General features: G+C 36.2%; 4 protein-coding genes and 1 long non-coding RNA gene across 7 annotated transcripts; 1 reads left to right on the forward strand and 4 right to left on the reverse strand.

Moving 5' to 3' along the window:
- Positions 1 to 272: 272 nt before the first annotated feature.
- Positions 273 to 4,386, reverse strand: LOC111495052 (anthranilate phosphoribosyltransferase, chloroplastic). Its single transcript, XM_023144919.1, has 10 exons — positions 3,990 to 4,386; positions 3,733 to 3,876; positions 3,174 to 3,335; positions 2,980 to 3,063; positions 2,311 to 2,499; positions 1,065 to 1,155; positions 906 to 965; positions 705 to 823; positions 495 to 629; positions 273 to 419 (listed from the first exon to the last, which is right to left on the reverse strand). The coding sequence occupies exons 1-10, from the start codon at positions 4,236 to 4,238 to the stop codon at positions 402 to 404; spliced, it is 1,251 nt and encodes a 416-aa protein (XP_023000687.1). The 5' UTR covers positions 4,239 to 4,386; the 3' UTR covers positions 273 to 401.
- An 85-nt stretch (positions 4,387 to 4,471) lies between these two features.
- LOC111495060 (LEAF RUST 10 DISEASE-RESISTANCE LOCUS RECEPTOR-LIKE PROTEIN KINASE-like 1.5) lies at positions 4,472 to 5,980 on the reverse strand. The gene is made up of 3 exons (XM_023144930.1): positions 5,126 to 5,980; positions 4,932 to 4,991; positions 4,472 to 4,849 (listed from the first exon to the last, which is right to left on the reverse strand). The coding sequence occupies exons 1-3, from the start codon at positions 5,943 to 5,945 to the stop codon at positions 4,824 to 4,826; spliced, it is 906 nt and encodes a 301-aa protein (XP_023000698.1). The 5' UTR covers positions 5,946 to 5,980; the 3' UTR covers positions 4,472 to 4,823.
- A 59-nt stretch (positions 5,981 to 6,039) lies between these two features.
- LOC111495066 lies at positions 6,040 to 8,817 on the forward strand. Its single transcript, XR_002720268.1, has 2 exons — positions 6,040 to 6,160; positions 7,531 to 8,817. It is a non-coding gene; the product is annotated as an uncharacterized LOC111495066 (long non-coding RNA).
- LOC111495057 lies at positions 7,281 to 13,292 on the reverse strand. 3 transcript variants are annotated; one of them, XM_023144925.1, is made up of 11 exons: positions 13,173 to 13,292; positions 12,885 to 13,003; positions 11,752 to 11,795; positions 8,865 to 9,216; positions 8,719 to 8,752; positions 8,396 to 8,617; positions 8,225 to 8,314; positions 8,050 to 8,115; positions 7,878 to 7,969; positions 7,748 to 7,795; positions 7,281 to 7,662 (listed from the first exon to the last, which is right to left on the reverse strand). In XM_023144925.1, the coding sequence occupies exons 2-11, from the start codon at positions 12,908 to 12,910 to the stop codon at positions 7,545 to 7,547; spliced, it is 1,092 nt and encodes a 363-aa protein (XP_023000693.1). In that variant the 5' UTR covers positions 12,911 to 13,003; positions 13,173 to 13,292; the 3' UTR covers positions 7,281 to 7,544. The 3 variants fall into 3 exon arrangements, with proteins under 3 accessions (XP_023000693.1, XP_023000695.1, XP_023000694.1); XM_023144927.1 differs by lacking the exons at positions 11,752 to 11,795; positions 12,885 to 13,003; positions 13,173 to 13,292 and adding an exon at positions 10,181 to 10,333; XM_023144926.1 differs by lacking the exons at positions 11,752 to 11,795; positions 12,885 to 13,003; positions 13,173 to 13,292 and adding an exon at positions 10,006 to 10,333.
- Positions 13,216 to 16,610, reverse strand: LOC111495061. Its single transcript, XM_023144931.1, has 6 exons — positions 16,201 to 16,610; positions 15,697 to 15,810; positions 15,039 to 15,119; positions 14,587 to 14,759; positions 14,392 to 14,488; positions 13,216 to 13,703 (listed from the first exon to the last, which is right to left on the reverse strand). Exons 1-6 carry the CDS (start codon positions 16,498 to 16,500, stop codon positions 13,593 to 13,595), a joined length of 876 nt encoding a protein of 291 aa, XP_023000699.1. The 5' UTR covers positions 16,501 to 16,610; the 3' UTR covers positions 13,216 to 13,592.
- Between the last annotated feature and the right edge of the window lie 1,327 nt (positions 16,611 to 17,937).

A 17,937-nucleotide genomic window follows, 5' to 3' on the forward strand; every position in this document is an offset into this window, starting at 1 on the left:
GAGAAGCAGTACAGAGGAACTACAATAGTCTATGAGTTCTTTGCAAAAATAAATATAAAAAATAAAAGAGATGAGTGAGGTAGTTTAACCCATATATGAATACTGTGATAAAATTAAGCATATATCTCTTTATTATTTATAATGAAAACGAAACACAACCATCATAAACTCCTCAAACTATTTGACTAAACATTAAACTTCCACAGCCTTAATACAAACATTATGAAAAATGATACTCTGCATACTTTTTAAGTGTTTGATTTGATCATACGAAGATGGTAAACTCAAGCTGTCGGATGCAGTTATAAATGACGGAAATTCATCTTTCAAACTTGTCTGATATTCAAAAGATAAGTTCTCAGTCTTCTTAATCTTACTCAGCAGCTCAATTGTAAGCGCTCCTATGCTTCTCTTAGATTCTGCAATCATTCAAAACTGGGAATGAGAACTGCTAATAACAGATGGAAATTGAGAAAGTACACACTACTAATTACATTGGAGAGTTCAATCAACAAATTAAGAGTCTTCATGGCTTTTCCAGACCGTTGAGTTTCACGAGCCAACTTAACTCCCTCGGCCAATGTGGTCACTTTGCTGCTAACCAGAAGGGCAGCAGCAGCATTAAGGATCTGAAGATTGTTGTGGCAATTCAGCGTATTTTCAACATAACATATGGAAAATACTTGATTACGAGAATAACTTACAAGTGCATTTGCAATATGCCCCTCTTCCCCAGATAAAATGCGCTTCAAGACCTCTGCATTATAATCGGGGTCTCCACCTCGAAGGTCATCTATAGTGCAACGAGGGATGCCAAAATCCACTATTGCACAATTTTAAAGATTTTAGGACTTTTCTAATTGATAATCAACGAACTATGATAAATTTAACATGGACTCACTTACATGGATCAAAGGCAAACTTATCAACCTTTTCAGGTGTTACATCAAGAATAAGTCCTGGTCCTGTATACGTTCATATATATACATAATAGTTAGATAAAAATTGTATATAAAGCACCAACATGGAGAGAGAAGTATACATGACCATGAAGCAAATCTCACCAAGGGGACTCATCTCATCTAAGCCCTCCGAGTGAACTACTAATGCTCTTTTCATGCCAAATAGTTGCAGTGCTTTAGCCATTTTGGGGACCTGTCCAGCCAGAATAGTTTAATGACTAATATGCTCACAGATGAAATTAGGAAAGATAGCCAACCAAAAGACGGTAGTGAAAAGTTTTTAACTATATGCATCATTGAAAAAGAACTCCGCACAATATATTAAAACAAAGTGGATGAATTAAATACAAATAAAGTGAGATGCGTAATTAGTCATTAATTCATTGAAACAATTTGTTAGGAAACTCTTGGGATTTGATCTAACAATCTTGTTGAAGAACAAAACATTCATATCTAAATTATCCAATAACCCAAATAACAATTAAGAATCAACCTAAGGGAAAGTTTTGGAACGAATTACCTTGATGATCGAGATCATGAGTAAAGAAAACTTGTTTCTAAACTCGTGATTCAAATCACTCCACACAATAGCTTGGTCAAGACTACTTATATGACTCTAGCATGTAAATCTAAACACGAAAAATGCAAAAGAACAAGTTCATGGCTTAAGATGCATAATATGCAACTTTCATTTTAATATCCAAAATCTTCATACGATAGCAACAATAAAAGGCCAAATTCGGGGGCTCCTTCCCTATTTCTCGGTCATATGAATGACTATTTATAGCCTTGAAAATAAACCTTAGAGTAATCTATGGTCAATTGCAAGGTTGCAACTCTCATGCCCATCAATATCATAATGATCACTACCATCATGACCACTAACTAAATGTAACTTAAAACCTTAAAAATAATACTCTAAAATTGAAGAAAAAAAAAAAAAAAAAAAAAAAAAAAAAAAAAAAAAAAAAAAAAAAAAAAAACTCCCGTAGGTATGTTACAATCTTGTCATCCACCACGAAGTTTTTGTGGCGTGATTAAGACACCTTATTTCGTATCACACCTAGTCTAAGCCTTACAATAGCATTTAATTAGATTCTCGAGTAAAGACAAGGATGCAGATCAAATTTATATGCAGTATACTATGGCCTCCTTAAATTAATATAGTGATTAACTAATCTGCTGAAACAGCATTTACTACAGATGAATACCAATTATTAAAGCTCCTAAACCATCCAGCAACACGATGCTTCATTCAAATTAAGAATGCATGCATAAGGGAAATAATAAATACACCTCTTTCTAAGAGAACGGAGGAATGGAATTATAAACTTTAGCTCAATCTTACCAAGTTCTCAGAATATACACCAACAACAGCGAAAGGAACTCTAGCCGGATTGAGCATAGGGCCCAGTATGTTAAATACAGTTTTTACTTTTAGCTTCTTCCTGACAGGACTGACAATCTTCATTGCAGGATGGTATTTGGGAGACATCATGAAGCCCATTCCAGCTTCATCAACACACTTGGCAACTCCCTGTTTCAAGAGATCAATACTTGAATTATTGTCATGAATATAAATTATTTCCTCATAAAAACCTGACAATCGTGACTCTTAAACCCACGCAGGCTTGTGAGAATTCTCGCATGATATTTTTTCATCACGTTTTATGCCCTATGATATATGAAACTTCTTGTGAAGTCTTATGTGGCAATCAACAAAAGGAATGCCTGATAGAGTAATCACTAAGTCACAAAAGTAAAGGAACAAAATATGGAATGAATATGAAGGCCAGGGCTGATAGATGCATGTTTAATTATTTCCAATTTACAGTTGCACTTAATTGATTGGGAAAGCAAGCCAGAAACTATGAAGTATAGCCCTGTCAATTTTTTTAAATCCTTCTGATGTCAAACATTAGCATAGTATGGTAGAAGCATCGATATAGTTTAATCAACAAACAAGAACCACATTATACAAGTAAAACGCTTAAAACCAAGTTAGCAAGGCACTAACCTCAGGTCCCAAATCAATAACTACCCCAAGTGCCTCTAAGACATCAGCACTTCCACATGCTGAAGAACTCGAACGGTTTCCTTGCTGCAAATATGCAGTTGATAACTGTTATCTCCACTTAGTACATATAATATTTCAAATATGTTTCAAACAATTATAGCATCGAAGGTACACCAGAAAAATCTTTTTCTCACCTTTGCAACCTTTGTGCCGCATGCTGCAGCAAGTATTGAAGCACCAGTTGAGATGTTTACTGTGTTTGCTCCATCTCCACCTGTTCCAACTATGTCAACGGCATCAAATAAGCCATCCACTTTCACACTACGCTTGATCATCGCCCTTGCAAGTCCCACAATCTGCTTAATCATAAACGTGATTTCAAATAATTACTCCTTCGATGCTTATCTCCATCTCTTAGGACTCATCAATGTTTCTACTGTTCTTATTCTTATGACCTTTGATCAAGCACTTTCCATTCACAATAAAAGGGGTTGGGTCTCAACATTCGCAATGAAAGGTTGGAACAAACAAGTCTTCTACCTCAATCGGAAAAACAATCAGTTGATCATAGAAATTACTCAGATATTCTTACTGATTTGATCCTGAACTACAATACTATTATTTATTGCAACAAGTAGTATAAACACAAAGTAATTCAAATATGTCGATTATGCACAACGTCTTAACTATACTTCAATTCTTTGAAACAAGAACCAACACAAACTGAGAAAGTAGTTCAAGCGACGGATTTACTTCTTCATAAGTCTCTCCTTTGGCTCTGAGTAACACGAGGAAAGCACTAATTGATGCCTCGCTGGCATCGTTGAGAAGATATTGAAGAGACGCCTCCGCTTCATCCTCCGACAAATCCACGCGATTAATCAGAGATTCAATCAACTGTTTGAAGTCAACATTCAAAGAGAACAATTTGTGAAAAAAAAAAAAAAAACATTCTCAAACGAGGAAGCTCCAGGAAATGAAAACGGGGCAAATTTAATTAAACCAATTACATTAGTGAATGAAGTAACTGGCGCGGCCGAATTTGCAACTGCTGCCGGTGACACAGCAGCGGTGGCCACCGTTCTTGAAGCCGAAATCAAGGGCGGAAGGTGGAAATTCAGACCCCTGAACTTGCTAAAGCTTCGCCTTCGCTGAGGACTTGGACAATCGAAGGTAGCAAAACACAGAGAGCCCGCTTCAGAATTGCAAGTGAAAGAAGAATGCCACGAAACCGGAGATAGAAGAGAGGAAAACGCCATTAGTAATGGATGTCGAAACCAGGCTTCGGCCCCGAATACGACGTGACGACGATTTTCTACAACAGACGAACGATAACGATTTGTCGTTACAGCGATCGTATTCGAAGTCGCCGCTCGACTACACCCACTGGCACCGGTAATTTATTGGTGTAGAGACATAATTACACTATAATCACTTTCATCACTTTAAATTTTTTATTTATAAATTTATGATCATTTGAACGAAACTTTCATCCTTCAATAAATGTCACTATTAATACATATAAAATTTTAAAACAAAGGAGAATGATGAGCTAACGAGTAAACAGAAATACTATGTTTCCAAAAAAAAAAAAAAAAAAAAAATACAAAAGTACAAAAATTGCCCGAAAATCAGCCACGGGCTTACATGATCATGAATCAGCTTCCAACTTCCATATGCCAAATGCATTATTAAAATCCATAAAATGCTCAAAATTTATAAGTCGATTTAATTTTCTCCACCGTACACGTGTACATCAAAATATTAATACTCTGATCTCATCGGCAGATTTTCTTTGGCCTAGCTATAAGCAATGTCCCATATCGTAGTTGGCTCTTCTCTGCCTAAGATAGCATCAGCATCAAGCTTCCTATAATTATATTATAAACCAATTTTAATTAATATATATAATTATAATTATAATAAATAAATGAATGAACGAATGATTTTACCTGCGAATATGGATTTGATTATTGTCCATGACGTCCTCCTCGTTGATAATGAGCTCATAACTACAAATTAAATTAATATAATTAAAATATTTATGAACCTTTGCTCTGCATTTATGATGAATAAAAAAAAACTAATATTATTTGATAATATGGAATAATGAAAATTTGCATTTAATAAATAATTGTTAACTTACGGAAATCACAAGTAGAGGTAGAATTGGTGGTCCCACACATGCACAACTGTCTATCACCATCGGTGCCATAGCCGCACGTGCCGCCAGTGGCTTGGCACGCTCGGCAAAAGTCTTCATTTGCTTGGACGGAATATTTCACACGGATTCCGTAGGCCCACTCATCAGGCCCATTAATCCTCAACGGGGCCAAACTATAAGCACTACTATAGCCTTCACACTGGAGTTTCGTGAGATTTATGGCCTTAATGGACCCAAAAGGAATCGCACAGCACTCTGGTGGGCCGGACCCGTAAACCCGATCCGGTCGCCGATGGCCCAGTAAATCCCACGCCGGACAGTCGTAATACTCCTCGCAGCTCATACCGGAAATGTTTCTACAGACGAGATGCTTGTTTGGGAATCCTTGGAAGAGCGGCGATTGGGCGGAGCAGCCGATGAGGAGAAAGGCGTTATCGGACGTCGGATTTAGGTACGGCGACCGCCACTCTTCGACGTCGAAGCCGTTGCCTCGACCTCCTAGGACGATTGTGTCGCAGGTCGACATGTGAGGGTCGTGGAGAGTTAGGGATTCGTAAGCGTAATCGATGTCCAAGACTCTGTAGGATCCGGATCGGATGTGGAACATTAGAACATCGTTCATGCAGTACAGAAGGTCGCGGTAGCCAGGATGGCCGCAGCCGTTCTGGAGGGAGAAAGGATAGTCGACGGTGATGTTGCCGCAGAAGGACCGGCAGGGGTTGGAGTGGATGTTGGTTGTGGAACTGAATAGTGGAAGAGATGAGAAGATGAGAGAGAAGAAGAGGAGAGTGGTTGTGGACATGGTTGAAGGAGATGAAGGAGGAGGAGTGAGTGAGAATTGAGCTTGACGGAGGAGGGATTTGATTTGGGGAAATTGATACTTTGCTTGAGATGGTGTAGAGATTGCGCTCGGGTTTAAGGGGATGATTAGGGCTACTTTTTTCAGAAGAGTAATGTTGAAGAAATTGGATTGAATCTGTGACTTCGAATCCATTTTGCTTCTGGCTTTTTCTTGAGGTATGATTTGTTTTCATGTTTGTTAGTTGAATGTTTTGATTTTCTTCTGCTTTTTGTGAAATCCTGCTAGCTTTAGCTCTCTCTCATCGCCAACAATTTCTTTTTTTCTTCAAATGCCCCATTGAGCGGGAGATTCCCAGCCGAAAGCAGAAGCTTCCAGTTCTATATTCTTCATTTTTTTCTAGGAAAACCAATTTTTACCTTGAATTTAGCTATCCGAGAAGAATGAAAATGCATGAAGTTCTCTATAATTTTTCAATTTCATCAAAGTAGGTTAAATTATTATTATAAATTTTCTCCATGTGTTCTTATTTCTATCACCTGACTTAATCCAATTATTTTCTGCTAGGGTTTGGTTAATTACACTAATAATGTAATTATAAAAAAATAGCAAAAAAAAAAAAAAAAACATTTGCTCCAAAAATATTTAGAGAAATAGGCAGAACTTTTATTGTTTGTAATGAGGATATATATGGGTCGCTCCATATGGTATGCAAAAATGACTTAGGCATGGATACATGAGACTTCAATTATAAAAGTGACTCATGGTCAGTTGTCAACAAGCATGTCCAAGAAAACAGATTGTGTTGGTAGGAACTTGACCTAAAGTAGAGTCAAAATCGAGTCTTAGGACTTGGTCTCGACCTAATTTCAAAATCCAACAATAGATTGTGTAGAGATATATATTAATTCAAAGGCTTTGCATCCTAATTTTTTAGGTCAAATTATAAATCTAATCATTAACTTTTGATCCGTTATTTATTGTCATCAGCCTCACGACTTTAAAACGCGTCAAATTAATTTTCTTTTAAAAAAGAGAAAAAGTTTTAGAGACTTATTGATGATTGTTCTATGATTAGTGGATAAATTTTGATATGGGTTTTTCGTTGGCGCTTTAAATTCCAAAGTGAAAGGATGTTCTTATTCTTGCACCCTTTTTTGACCCTCCTTTGCCACTTTATGCTCCACTGGCCTCCATTACCATTAACTGAAAGGACTTGAAAACAAATGGCTTAGGCAACATTGTGTTTCATGCCGGCAAGGCAAGGCAAGGCAAGGATCCAATCCCTATATTGGGGAAAGTGAAAGGGAAAAAGGATGAATATGGTGGCCACTGACAGAGAAGAGAACAAAGCTGGGGTCTCTTTATATTCTATGCCAAATAGAATAGAAAATATTCCTTGGGGTTACATACATACGTACAACTCTTTTGAGCTTGTTAATCTAATTGCCTAAGGAAACCTTCAACCTTTTGCTCTTCTTTCTTTCCTGTCAAGATTGTCATGTCTGCACAACTCATTTACATCAAACACTTCTGTCATTTATGCTTCTTTTCCTCCTTTGGAGAAGTTTAATGATATATCTTTCAGGACGGCTTCGTCGATTACCTCGTGCATTGATAGGATTGAGGGCACCGCGTTGAAAATACATGGTGTTTTAGTCTTATGATCAGTGTGAAGATGCCATAGCAAGGAATGTGCATTAGAGCCACGGTCAAGTACCTTCATGTTCATTGAAATCACAAGACAATCAGTTTTGATGAAAATGCAGAACATAGTTGACAGGAAAACACACCAAGACACTTACCAAAGAGGGGCATAGGAAGATGAGAGATCCAGAAATGGATATGGCCACCTGTTTTGCAGGGAGAGATCATTGTTGTATCAACATGAACGGAATCGAATTGGAAAGAAAGGAAGAGAGGCAATGAACTTACCATAATCTCACAGAAGCGTGAACGATCCATTGAAAGATTACATAAACGACCGTCCAGACGAAGAAATATCCGATTCGAAACCAGGGAAATCGCTGAAAAGTTGTGATTTATTAGAACTGAGGCATGCTAAACAAGAGAAGAGAACCTAAGTGGAGTTGTTTTCTTCACTTACCAAAGAGTTCAAAGCGGTGTCTCCTAGCAAGAAAACGGCATTGATTGTGTGCATATTTACTATCAACTGCCAAGAAAAAGAGTCACATTGGCTCTTTAGAGCAATGAAGTTGAAAGCCAACATTTTACGGGTTATGCACATTCATGAGCTCAATTTGCAGCTGCTAAGCACTTACAAAATTAAGGTTGTAATCTTTGATGGTGAGAAATGGAACGATTATGAACCAAAAGACGCAATCTGTCAGCATAACAGCTCCTGCATTCATCTTTCAAGAACAGCAAAGGGGACAAAAGTTCAGTAAGGTAAAGAAGAAAATGGAAATGGTGATACTCAATAATGCGCCAACCTGGAAGATAATCTGAAAGACATAGCCCCAAAATCCTGCACGTTGTCGTATGAGGTGATGTTCTTCACGAAGGGATGGATTTTTCTCTGTATTTGAAGTAATTGAACCGTCTCCACTTGTAGAAGTGCCTTGTTCTGCATCTCCCTCCACATTATCCACTCTCTCACCACTAACTTTATTCTGATATTGGTAGCAGCCATAAACGGAGAGCAGTGATCCAAGCTATGAACAGAAAAGTGGAGATTATAAGCAAATAAAGAAGGAAGAAGGAAACCGAGAGGAACATATATGGAAAAAGGGCTCTTTGAAAATGATGGACATACCCCAAAATAAATGGTGATTGACGTAAAAGTCCACCTGTTTCACACATCACAGCCATATTAAAGGAACAGAGTTTTGCACTTTGAATCTCTTTGAGCTTTCGATGTTTGAATACTGAGGAATAGAAACAAAATCAATGAGAACTCACTGAGTATAGAAGTAAAATATGTCGCCTCCATCAACAACAGCAGTGACAATGAGGAGCACCAAGAGAACACAGAAAGCCAACACTCGGAAGGCCAATAGCCAAGCAGGATGCATTCCTTTAAAACAGGGCCGCCATGTTTCATCATCATACAAAGCTCCAGCTTCCTCTTTCTGAGCTTCTTCCCTATTACACTCTTTATTCCCACGGGCCTCATATTTCCATATCAGAAACAATGCAAAACTCAGTGTAAGCAGAACCCATATAATGCAAAGCACAACCCTCCAGTTGAGCCAGTAACTGGAAGTTGTTGTATCATCTGTCATGATCGGCTGCCAAGATTTCTTGGAGGACCCTGTTAAAAAACTCATTTTGTTACCAGGGTTATGAAAATGGAGCTTTTTTCCGTAAAGGGTACTAGCCAAATGTGGGTTTAGAGAAGGAAAATTATGTTCCTTGAACACTCCAAGAATGAAGAAATGCAAAATGTTAGAGCAAACTGAAGGAGTTTTGCTCTTCAATCATGAGGTTTTGTAGGGTAAGAAAGAATCGCTTAGTTTCAGTGAATGGGAGTAAAAACTTTGAAGCCTCAGCTAAATTGAGGAACAGGGGAAGAACACAGAACAACGACAGAAGATAAAAGTAAAAAAGAATTGACAACGAGCAGTTATTTTCAGGGAATCTGAGAACCAGAAGGCAAGAAAGGGACAGGATTGAATAACTAAAATGATCAAAATCAAAACCCTCAGTAGCCAGAGCAGAGAACTCAAAATCAAACAGAAGAATACATTGTCGACAAAGAAAAGGATAGCACCAAGGCTGAAAGAGATGAAAACCCAGTTATTTTAAGGAAAAAACCCCGACTTTCTGGAGAACCCAGTTTGAAGAAAGGTGAGCAGAAACATGATCACAATCCATGAGTGCAAAACAGAGGCAAAGTCGAGAAGTTTAAGGATGTTTTTAGGCTTAAAATAATCGGAAGTATGTAGAAGAAGATGGTGAGAAGCTTAAAACAAGAAGAACCCATTTCCCATTTGACGAAAGAAATGGCAGAAATGGGGACAGATTCGAAACTTTAAACGAGTTTTTGGAAATAAAATGAGGAACAGCTAAATTCTAAGGGAAGAAAAGAGTTTATACTTACAATGGAGAGGAAGAAAGTGGGAAGTGTGTGATTGGGGGAGATGCTTTTCTTCTATGGCGTGGACAGAAATTTAAATAAAGCAAAGCAGAAGAGAGAGAGAGAGAGAGAGAGAGAGAGAGAGAGAGAGAAAAGGCTCTGTGGAGCTTTGAGTATAAGCTTCTCTTTTGCCCATTACCTCAAAATCAAACACAGAATCTTGAAAAACAGCAATAGAGCAGAGAACTCTCCCAAAATCTGAATCTCTCCCCACATTTCCATACAAATTTTTTTAATGATTCTTTTTCATTTTCCAAGGCGCATGTTTATTTTTTGTCCCCTTTACTTGCCTTTCATTTTCAATGTGTCGATGAACAGAGAGAGAGAGAGAGAGAGAGATTGTGTTGCAGAGCATGAAGTTGAAGGTGCTTTTTTGAATGGATTAAGGTTATTAAAATAAAACACTAATAAAAGTATTGAACTTTTTTGGCATTTAATCTCATCACATCTTTATTAGCCACTCTAAATTTTAAATTTANTATAACTTTAGTCCCCCCATTTTGCATTTTTATCATTGGATTCTTTTTCTTTTGATTTTTTTTTTCTTATTTTATGTAAGTATACCAATTTCGTTTCCAACATGAGAATATCGTGTAAAAAAAATCTTTTAGAAAAAATAATAATTTAAAGTATATTTAATGTCGTTTCACCGTATAAAAGACAATTTGAAAAATTAGAATGAAATGAGACGAAAAGTTTTATGAAGTTTTTTTATTCATTAAACTATTGAAAAAAATATGAACAAAAACCTTTAAATTTTTACGATAAATATTTATAGAAAATTAATTTTATTAAAAAAAATAATAACATTTTCTTCCCAAATTATTTCAAATAAGCTATTAAGTATAGAAGCTAACTTAAAATGTGAATGACATTTTGTGCCAAATTTTCATTAAAAGGGAAGACCAAATCAATATGTTTATAAAAAGAAATACAGAAATTAAATAAATTTATTAGAATAAATGAACGTGATGTCTTATAAATGAACAAGGCACACTTTATCCAATTATGATGGCTTACAAAACCTTGTAAAGAACAATAATAAGAAGAAGAAAAGCATATATGATTGTGAGACAATGATATGGTGATTGCAGCACCATAATTGGAGGTGGGACCAAAGTTTTGAGCCGTCTGATATTTTGGCAATCCAAGATTAATCAAAATGAAAATCATCAAAAAGTGGAAAGCACAAGGCATTAGGGGGCCATTGTGTCCTTCAACATCTAAAAGATATAATCATCATGTTAAGCTTTAAGGAATGGGGCCCCTAACATGTGACCTTGACCCCTCCTTTGAAAACTTATGACCAATGAGTTTGTAGGGCACATGTCCTTCACGGGTTCACAATCTTTTCCGTTATGGTATAAAAACCACCATAATAATGATCGGATGAACTTTCATAAAAATAACAATTTAATCCATATATTAAAGGGTCGAAATTTAAATTCGTAATAATTTAAACCACAAAATCTTATCAAAATCAATAATATATTAATTTCATTCATATAAGTTCGTTAGTTTTAGAAAGGCTTCGTTACGTAGAACCAAGAGTTGAGAGTAAGGCTGCTTGCTAGACGCATCTTTTTCAAATTTTATTTTTGAAAAAACAGAAAAAGAAAAAGAATAAAGATACATTGAAATGAGCCATTTTTTGGGTTGTCAAAGTTATGTGACATAATTTTAAAAATGGCAGGATTATACTGAAATCACCTGTAAGCAAATACCAAGTTCCAGCTTCCATCTTGCTGTTCTCCCTGTGAAATTGGAAAATTCTATGAATAACTTCATATATTGTTTTTCTTGCTGACTAGATAGTGAAGCAAAAAGAGAAAAGAAAAAGAACACACAGCTAGCTGGAATAAAGTGTGAAGAGGGAAGATCATAAACAGTAAATCAAAAGGAATAAAGCAATGTTATTCTAATTAATTCGAACAGTTAAATGAAGAGGAAATTAGTCGTAGGAACCAAACAGAATCCAAATTACAAACTTCTGCTAAAAGAGCAGACCTTATTCTCTATCTCCCTCCTACACTTATGGCATCCCGAGAATTATTGGGAGGAATAGTCTCACATTGGCTAATTAAGAGAAAGATCACGGGTTTATAACCAAGTAACACTATCTCCATTGGTACGAGGCCTTTTGAAAAAACTAAAAATAAAGTCATAAGAATTTGTGCTCAAAGTGGGCAATATCATACCATTGTGGAGGTTTGTGGTTCTTAGTAAAATAAGCATATTTGTAAAGGGGAAAAACGAAACACTGGTAAGGGGCTGAAACAAACTCATGCAGTTTTAAAAAAGAAATGCAGAATGAGAGGGCAGAGAGGAGCAAATGCATATATAGAATGCGTCTGAAAAGACTTTCAGGAATGCAAAGCTAAGGGGTAATAGCTAAGAAATTGTGTTTCTTTACGTCTTCTGTTTCTAAAGTTTGCAGGGCAGTGCAAACCAACACTCTTCAATGGATCAAAGACTCACCTAAACACTATGCATTAGCTCGCTGTTTCAAGAAGTCGTGGATATGAGCAGGTTTGGTTCACTACTAAAAAGTGCCATTTTCCAAGAACCAGAGAGACTAAATTTTTTATGTTGTGGCCTTTTCCTAAAAACAAAACAAAGGGAATTTTATATAACTATTCACCGTTGAAATTCGTTACTTCGTTATTGATTTCATGGGGTGAAATATTGATAGGCTAAGCTAGCTAGACCAGGCACCCTAATTGGCAGTAAGTATCAACTGATAGAGGCTGATTTTTTGAGGCATTAAGCAGGTGTAAAGACATAGTAAATAGATCTTTAAATAATGTAAATAGTTAGTAGAAATAATGTTCATTTATTCATACATTGTACCGATGACTCCGTGCTGCATCCACCATCCGCTCGCTGCTGCCCAGCCCTAGTCAAGACAACTAGAGAGAGCGCCAAGCCCGTATCGAAGTCTCGAGATTTCCAAGCAAAGCACCTGTAAATTTTGAGCTTGAAATGGTTAAATCAATGGACAGAAGTCAAAGGCAGAGCGGAAGGGGTAAAGGATAGTAATAATAATTAATAACAATTTGGACAAGCATATTCACTCCGCTGACCAATCATTTAACGCAGCAGTGTGAGGAAGAAGAAACATTAAAACCTACCAGAAAGAAGAGTTAAAGCAAGACTGCAATGTACAACTGAATATAAATATGAGGTCCTCGCCAGTTTTAAATCATCAAGATGGGTCTGACATAAATCCGAGATGCTGATGACAATTCTTGAATACAATATGGTTCAACTTCAATCTGACTGAAAGCTTCGCAATAATGAATTAAGTCTACCTATTTGCTTAAAGTTGCAGCAAATCTATACACATTGATCTTTACAGCAACTCTCTTTGGAGTCTGCAAACATAAAAAGCTCCCAACATTTCCAAATTCATTTGAGAGTATAATGGATTTGTTCGTGAGCTTTGGTCTTCTGTGAAAGAATATCTACAAAATCTGCAAACAGCATTTTCGGCAGACTTCTTATGTCCTGAAAAACCTCTGCTTGGTTGACTTTAGGTTGCAGTTTCAACATTAGAAAGCATCTGAGCTATCTCCTAATATGGAGAGAGAGAATGGAGCAATAGCAACGTTAAATGATTGTTCGCCCACTCGATCAATGTACTTCATTTCAAAGTCACCTTCCTGCATCACATTTAGTAAGAACTCAGGTTCCCAACCCATATACAAAATGCCAAAAATGCATGAATTGACAATTGAGATTAAAAATTTATATAATATGCAAGATTATAAAATTTCAAAAGCTCTGCATTGTTCCACAACTTGTATATTTTTTTACAAATTACATATAAGAATAGTTTCCACTCATACAATGAGTTGATTGAGTAGAATTTGATGAAAAGCATGATGTAATATGCAGCGTGAGCAAGCAATTACCAAAAAAAACAATGCAATTGTCAAAATGTCTAGTGATTTTTTTTTTTTTTTTTTTCCATCTATCAAGGATGTTCAGGCTTGTTAGACATGTCTGAGTTTGAAAAATGTCAAGTTGCTTCTTACCTAGTTAGACATAAACAAGAAGGAAAATAATTTTGCATCATAGATGTCTCACTAAAACAAAACTCAAAATAAAAAAATTCCCAAGAAATCACGTTTGAAGTGCGCACTCCACATGTGAGTTAAAAAATCCCTTGGTAAAAAAACGTGACAGCTATATTAAGTTTATTTATCAAACAAGTTTGACTGTAAATTTACTAATCAGTTCAAAACAATACGCTATAGCATTCAGTTTCCTGGTTCAGAAAAACTGATAGAGTTAGCGAAGAGAAGAAAAAATCCTAATTGCAAGAATCATGAGTAAAATCATTCTAACCATTCTGCCGTTAGCAGTACTTAATGGGCATGCTGATGAATATTCAAAACCAGTCCTAGGAAGTATGACTGGTTGTTCACCAATAACACCAACGCCCCTGCAAAATTTTAAAAAAGAATGGCCAGGTTGAGTTGGAGAGCACCCTCACAGGCTTAATAAATCAAGGAGGAAAGTACCGAATCAAGTCAAACTTACCAGACGTTTTCTGTTCGCCCATTTGCATCGGTGATAATCCAATGTCTTCTGAGAAGTTGAATTGGACGGTCTGAATTATTGGTTATCCTTATTCGATATGCAAAAAAGTAGTGATTCTTTGAAGGTTGGCTTCGACCTTCAATGTAAACGCTCCTAACTTGTACCCTGATACCCTGTAGAATCACTCATTAAAATTGTCTATATTCAATATTTTTGTCCTCTCCTTTGTAAATTCTAGCTTCTAAATACTCCATTGCTCTAATCAATTTATTCCGGAGGGAATGATTATTATTTTCTAACTCCTTGTGAATTAAAGAAGTTTAGACAATATTAGGTAGTATAAATGATAGTAGGTTTGATTCAGATTGCATGAGGAGGTTACTTCGATAACTAATTAAATGATATGGTATTTAATCCATCAACAACATTCATAAGAAGATCAAGAAATGTACCAGAGTTGTTGCATCACTTGCACATTTCAGAAGACAGTGAGGGGCAATTTCATTCAGCTCATCACGATATTTAGCGGCATCCTGAAATATTTTTTTGTAAACAGATCAATGGAAAGAAGTAATGCTGAAGACACAGTATCATGATATGAAATAAAGTTATGGAGTCCGTCAAGGTTGCAGCAGTCCAAGCTTGTACAGAGATCGAATATATACACATTTAATTATTAACCACCAAGGGCCAAAACAGATGAAGAGATCTATCTATCGGCCTCGAAGTCATTATATTTACCAGTCATTCATAGAAAAGGGTAATAGGTGGCGTTAGTCTAGGCTATGTCCTTCATTGCAGCGAAGCTAACCGGAGCATTAGGAAAAACAGGGTAGTAGGTGGCATTTGTCTATTTTTATGTCTTTCATTGCATAATTTTTTGAACCAGAAATGAAGCCAACCAAAGCATTATGAAGAACCAGAATAACAACTATGCAGAACTGGAACAAGGTATTAAGATGTGAAAGGCACATTGGACATTCAATTAAAGTCTACTCTGAAGTAATCACACTGGAATTGAATACTTACATTCTTGTTCTACTTCCACGATGAAAGATTGCATGGTAGAATAGAATAGCAATAAGTGATGAGATCTAGAAAAAAGTGTACCTCAAATCTCTCACTAGAAATCGCTTCCTTCATCAATCTTCGAAGACGCAAAACTGGCTCTTCCTCTTCAAATAATTTTAACGAGTCGCGTATCCTTGCAGCTTCTTCATAATCCTAGATTTGACAAGCGATAAACAGAGGAAAAATTCATAGATGAACGTAGGATTTGAAAGCTGCAGGATTGTTTTGCCTCTACTACTCATATCTGGTCATAATTAACCTAGATAGGTATGGCAAGGCTCCTTAAACAGAAAATCTATGCGGAGTCAATTTAACTAACAACTCAATTTAACTAACAATTAAAACATAATCTGACGGAAATAATCAATAATACAATGTACCAATGATGATTACAGGGGGAAAACCGTCCATACTTCCATTTCACTTGAGAAACTCAAACAACTCATTCCACCAGACTCGTGAATTTTTGGCTCCAATTAGCTTAAACACATTGATTTACGAGACAAATGGTGGTAAGAGAAGGAGAGGAGAGGAGAGAGAGACCTCGGACTTGGCGGCAACCTCCAATTGCTGCTTCAGTAGAGCATAAGTTTCACTGCGGGACAGAAACGAACGACTCGGACTCGTACTCGAGCTCTGGCTCTGTTTTCCTCCACCACCATCACCATTTCTCTCCGAAGCGCACGCTACAATCCTACAGGTTCTTCCAAATGCTCGATGGCGCCCAAAACACCTCATTGCCCCGACCTCCATTTCCGGAACACAAAAGCTTCCTCGTCCCGGTAAATTCATCCTCGATCTCGCATTAAAATCACCCAAAACCTTGAAGCTCAACGAATGCATTCTCCCCTCTTCTTCCAAAATTCAGCTGAATTTCTCTCCGTTCAATCAAAGGACCTGTGCAAGACGAATGAATTGGCTTCAATGTCCCCCGGAGTTAAAAAAAAAAACTAGAACTTGTACGCGAGAAATTGACTCTAATCCGAAATTTAGAAATTGAAGTTACGTAAGTACCCCTAATGCAATACTATAATAGATGAGATAAATTTGGGTTTGTGGGAAAAAGGCATGTTTATTTTCCTTATATAGCCTCAATACTTCTGTTTTTCTTTTTTTTTTTCTTCTTTTTTTCCACATCAACACTTGTTACCAACTACGTGGAAGATGGATTGACACGTGTCGGATGAAATGTGGTCCTTCATAGTGTTGTCATCTAAATGCTGCTAATTTTTTAGCCTCACGAGTCCTTTATTTTCTTTATTTTCTTTTTTTCTTTTTTGGGTTTGATAAATAGCTTATAGCATCAACATTGCATCTCAGCCGTTGATTTTTACACGACAATTCCGATGGTGATAATTTCCCTTTGATGGGCTGGGCTCAAGTGGATATATACGGAGTCCAATCTAGACAAAAGAATGGGCTCCAAACCCACTAAGTAATAAACAAACATAAAATTAAATTAGTTTTTTTTTTCTTTTCTAAATTCGAATTTCCTTTTTTGTACAAATAGCCAAATAAATGCTATTTTTAAAATGAAAAATTAATGCAATTTTAACAGCCCAAATGTTTTCTACTAAAAAAAATACTTAGAATTTTCTTTTAAAAAAAAATTACTCCTTCCATTTTCACACAAATGTGATTATAAATTCATGACCATTCCCTAAATTAGTAGATGTGAGACTTTTATCATCCAACCATTTTCACATATTTATAAGAAATATTTCGTTCTCCTCTACAATCAATGTTAGGATCTCCCAATCTCCTATCTTGAAGGCCCAACGTACTTATTGTCGGGAGAAATTCTCATATCTTTATAAAAAATATTTCATTTTTCTCTCCAATTAATATTAGGAACACAATCCATCATTATACACGCCTAGTATATGACTTTGATATTATTTATAACAATTTAAATTCATTATTAGTAGATATTGTTTATATTTGTATTTTTTTTCAAAATTTTAAAACTTGTTTGGTATAAAAAAATTTCTACAACATAATAAGAGATGTTTCGTTATCCTGTCTCGTAGATAGAATATGACCATCTTCAACCACAAAATCACCAACTTAAAGCTGGTAAAACGAGATAAACCCATCAACATCCAGAACCGGAATCCATGGGCCCCTTTGGGTTGGTTCTGGGGGTGAATACAGAATGGCATCTCATTTATTTGAGAGAATTAATAAAAATAAATAAATAAATAAATGGGAAAAAGAAGGGATCATGCAGAAAGTTTTTTTTTTTTTTTTTTTTTTTTTTTTTTTTTTTTTTTTTTTTTT

Source organism: Cucurbita maxima, unplaced genomic scaffold (assembly GCF_002738345.1).
Source record: "Cucurbita maxima cultivar Rimu unplaced genomic scaffold, Cmax_1.0 Cma_Scf00021, whole genome shotgun sequence".
NCBI lineage: Eukaryota > Viridiplantae > Streptophyta > Magnoliopsida > Cucurbitales > Cucurbitaceae > Cucurbita > Cucurbita maxima.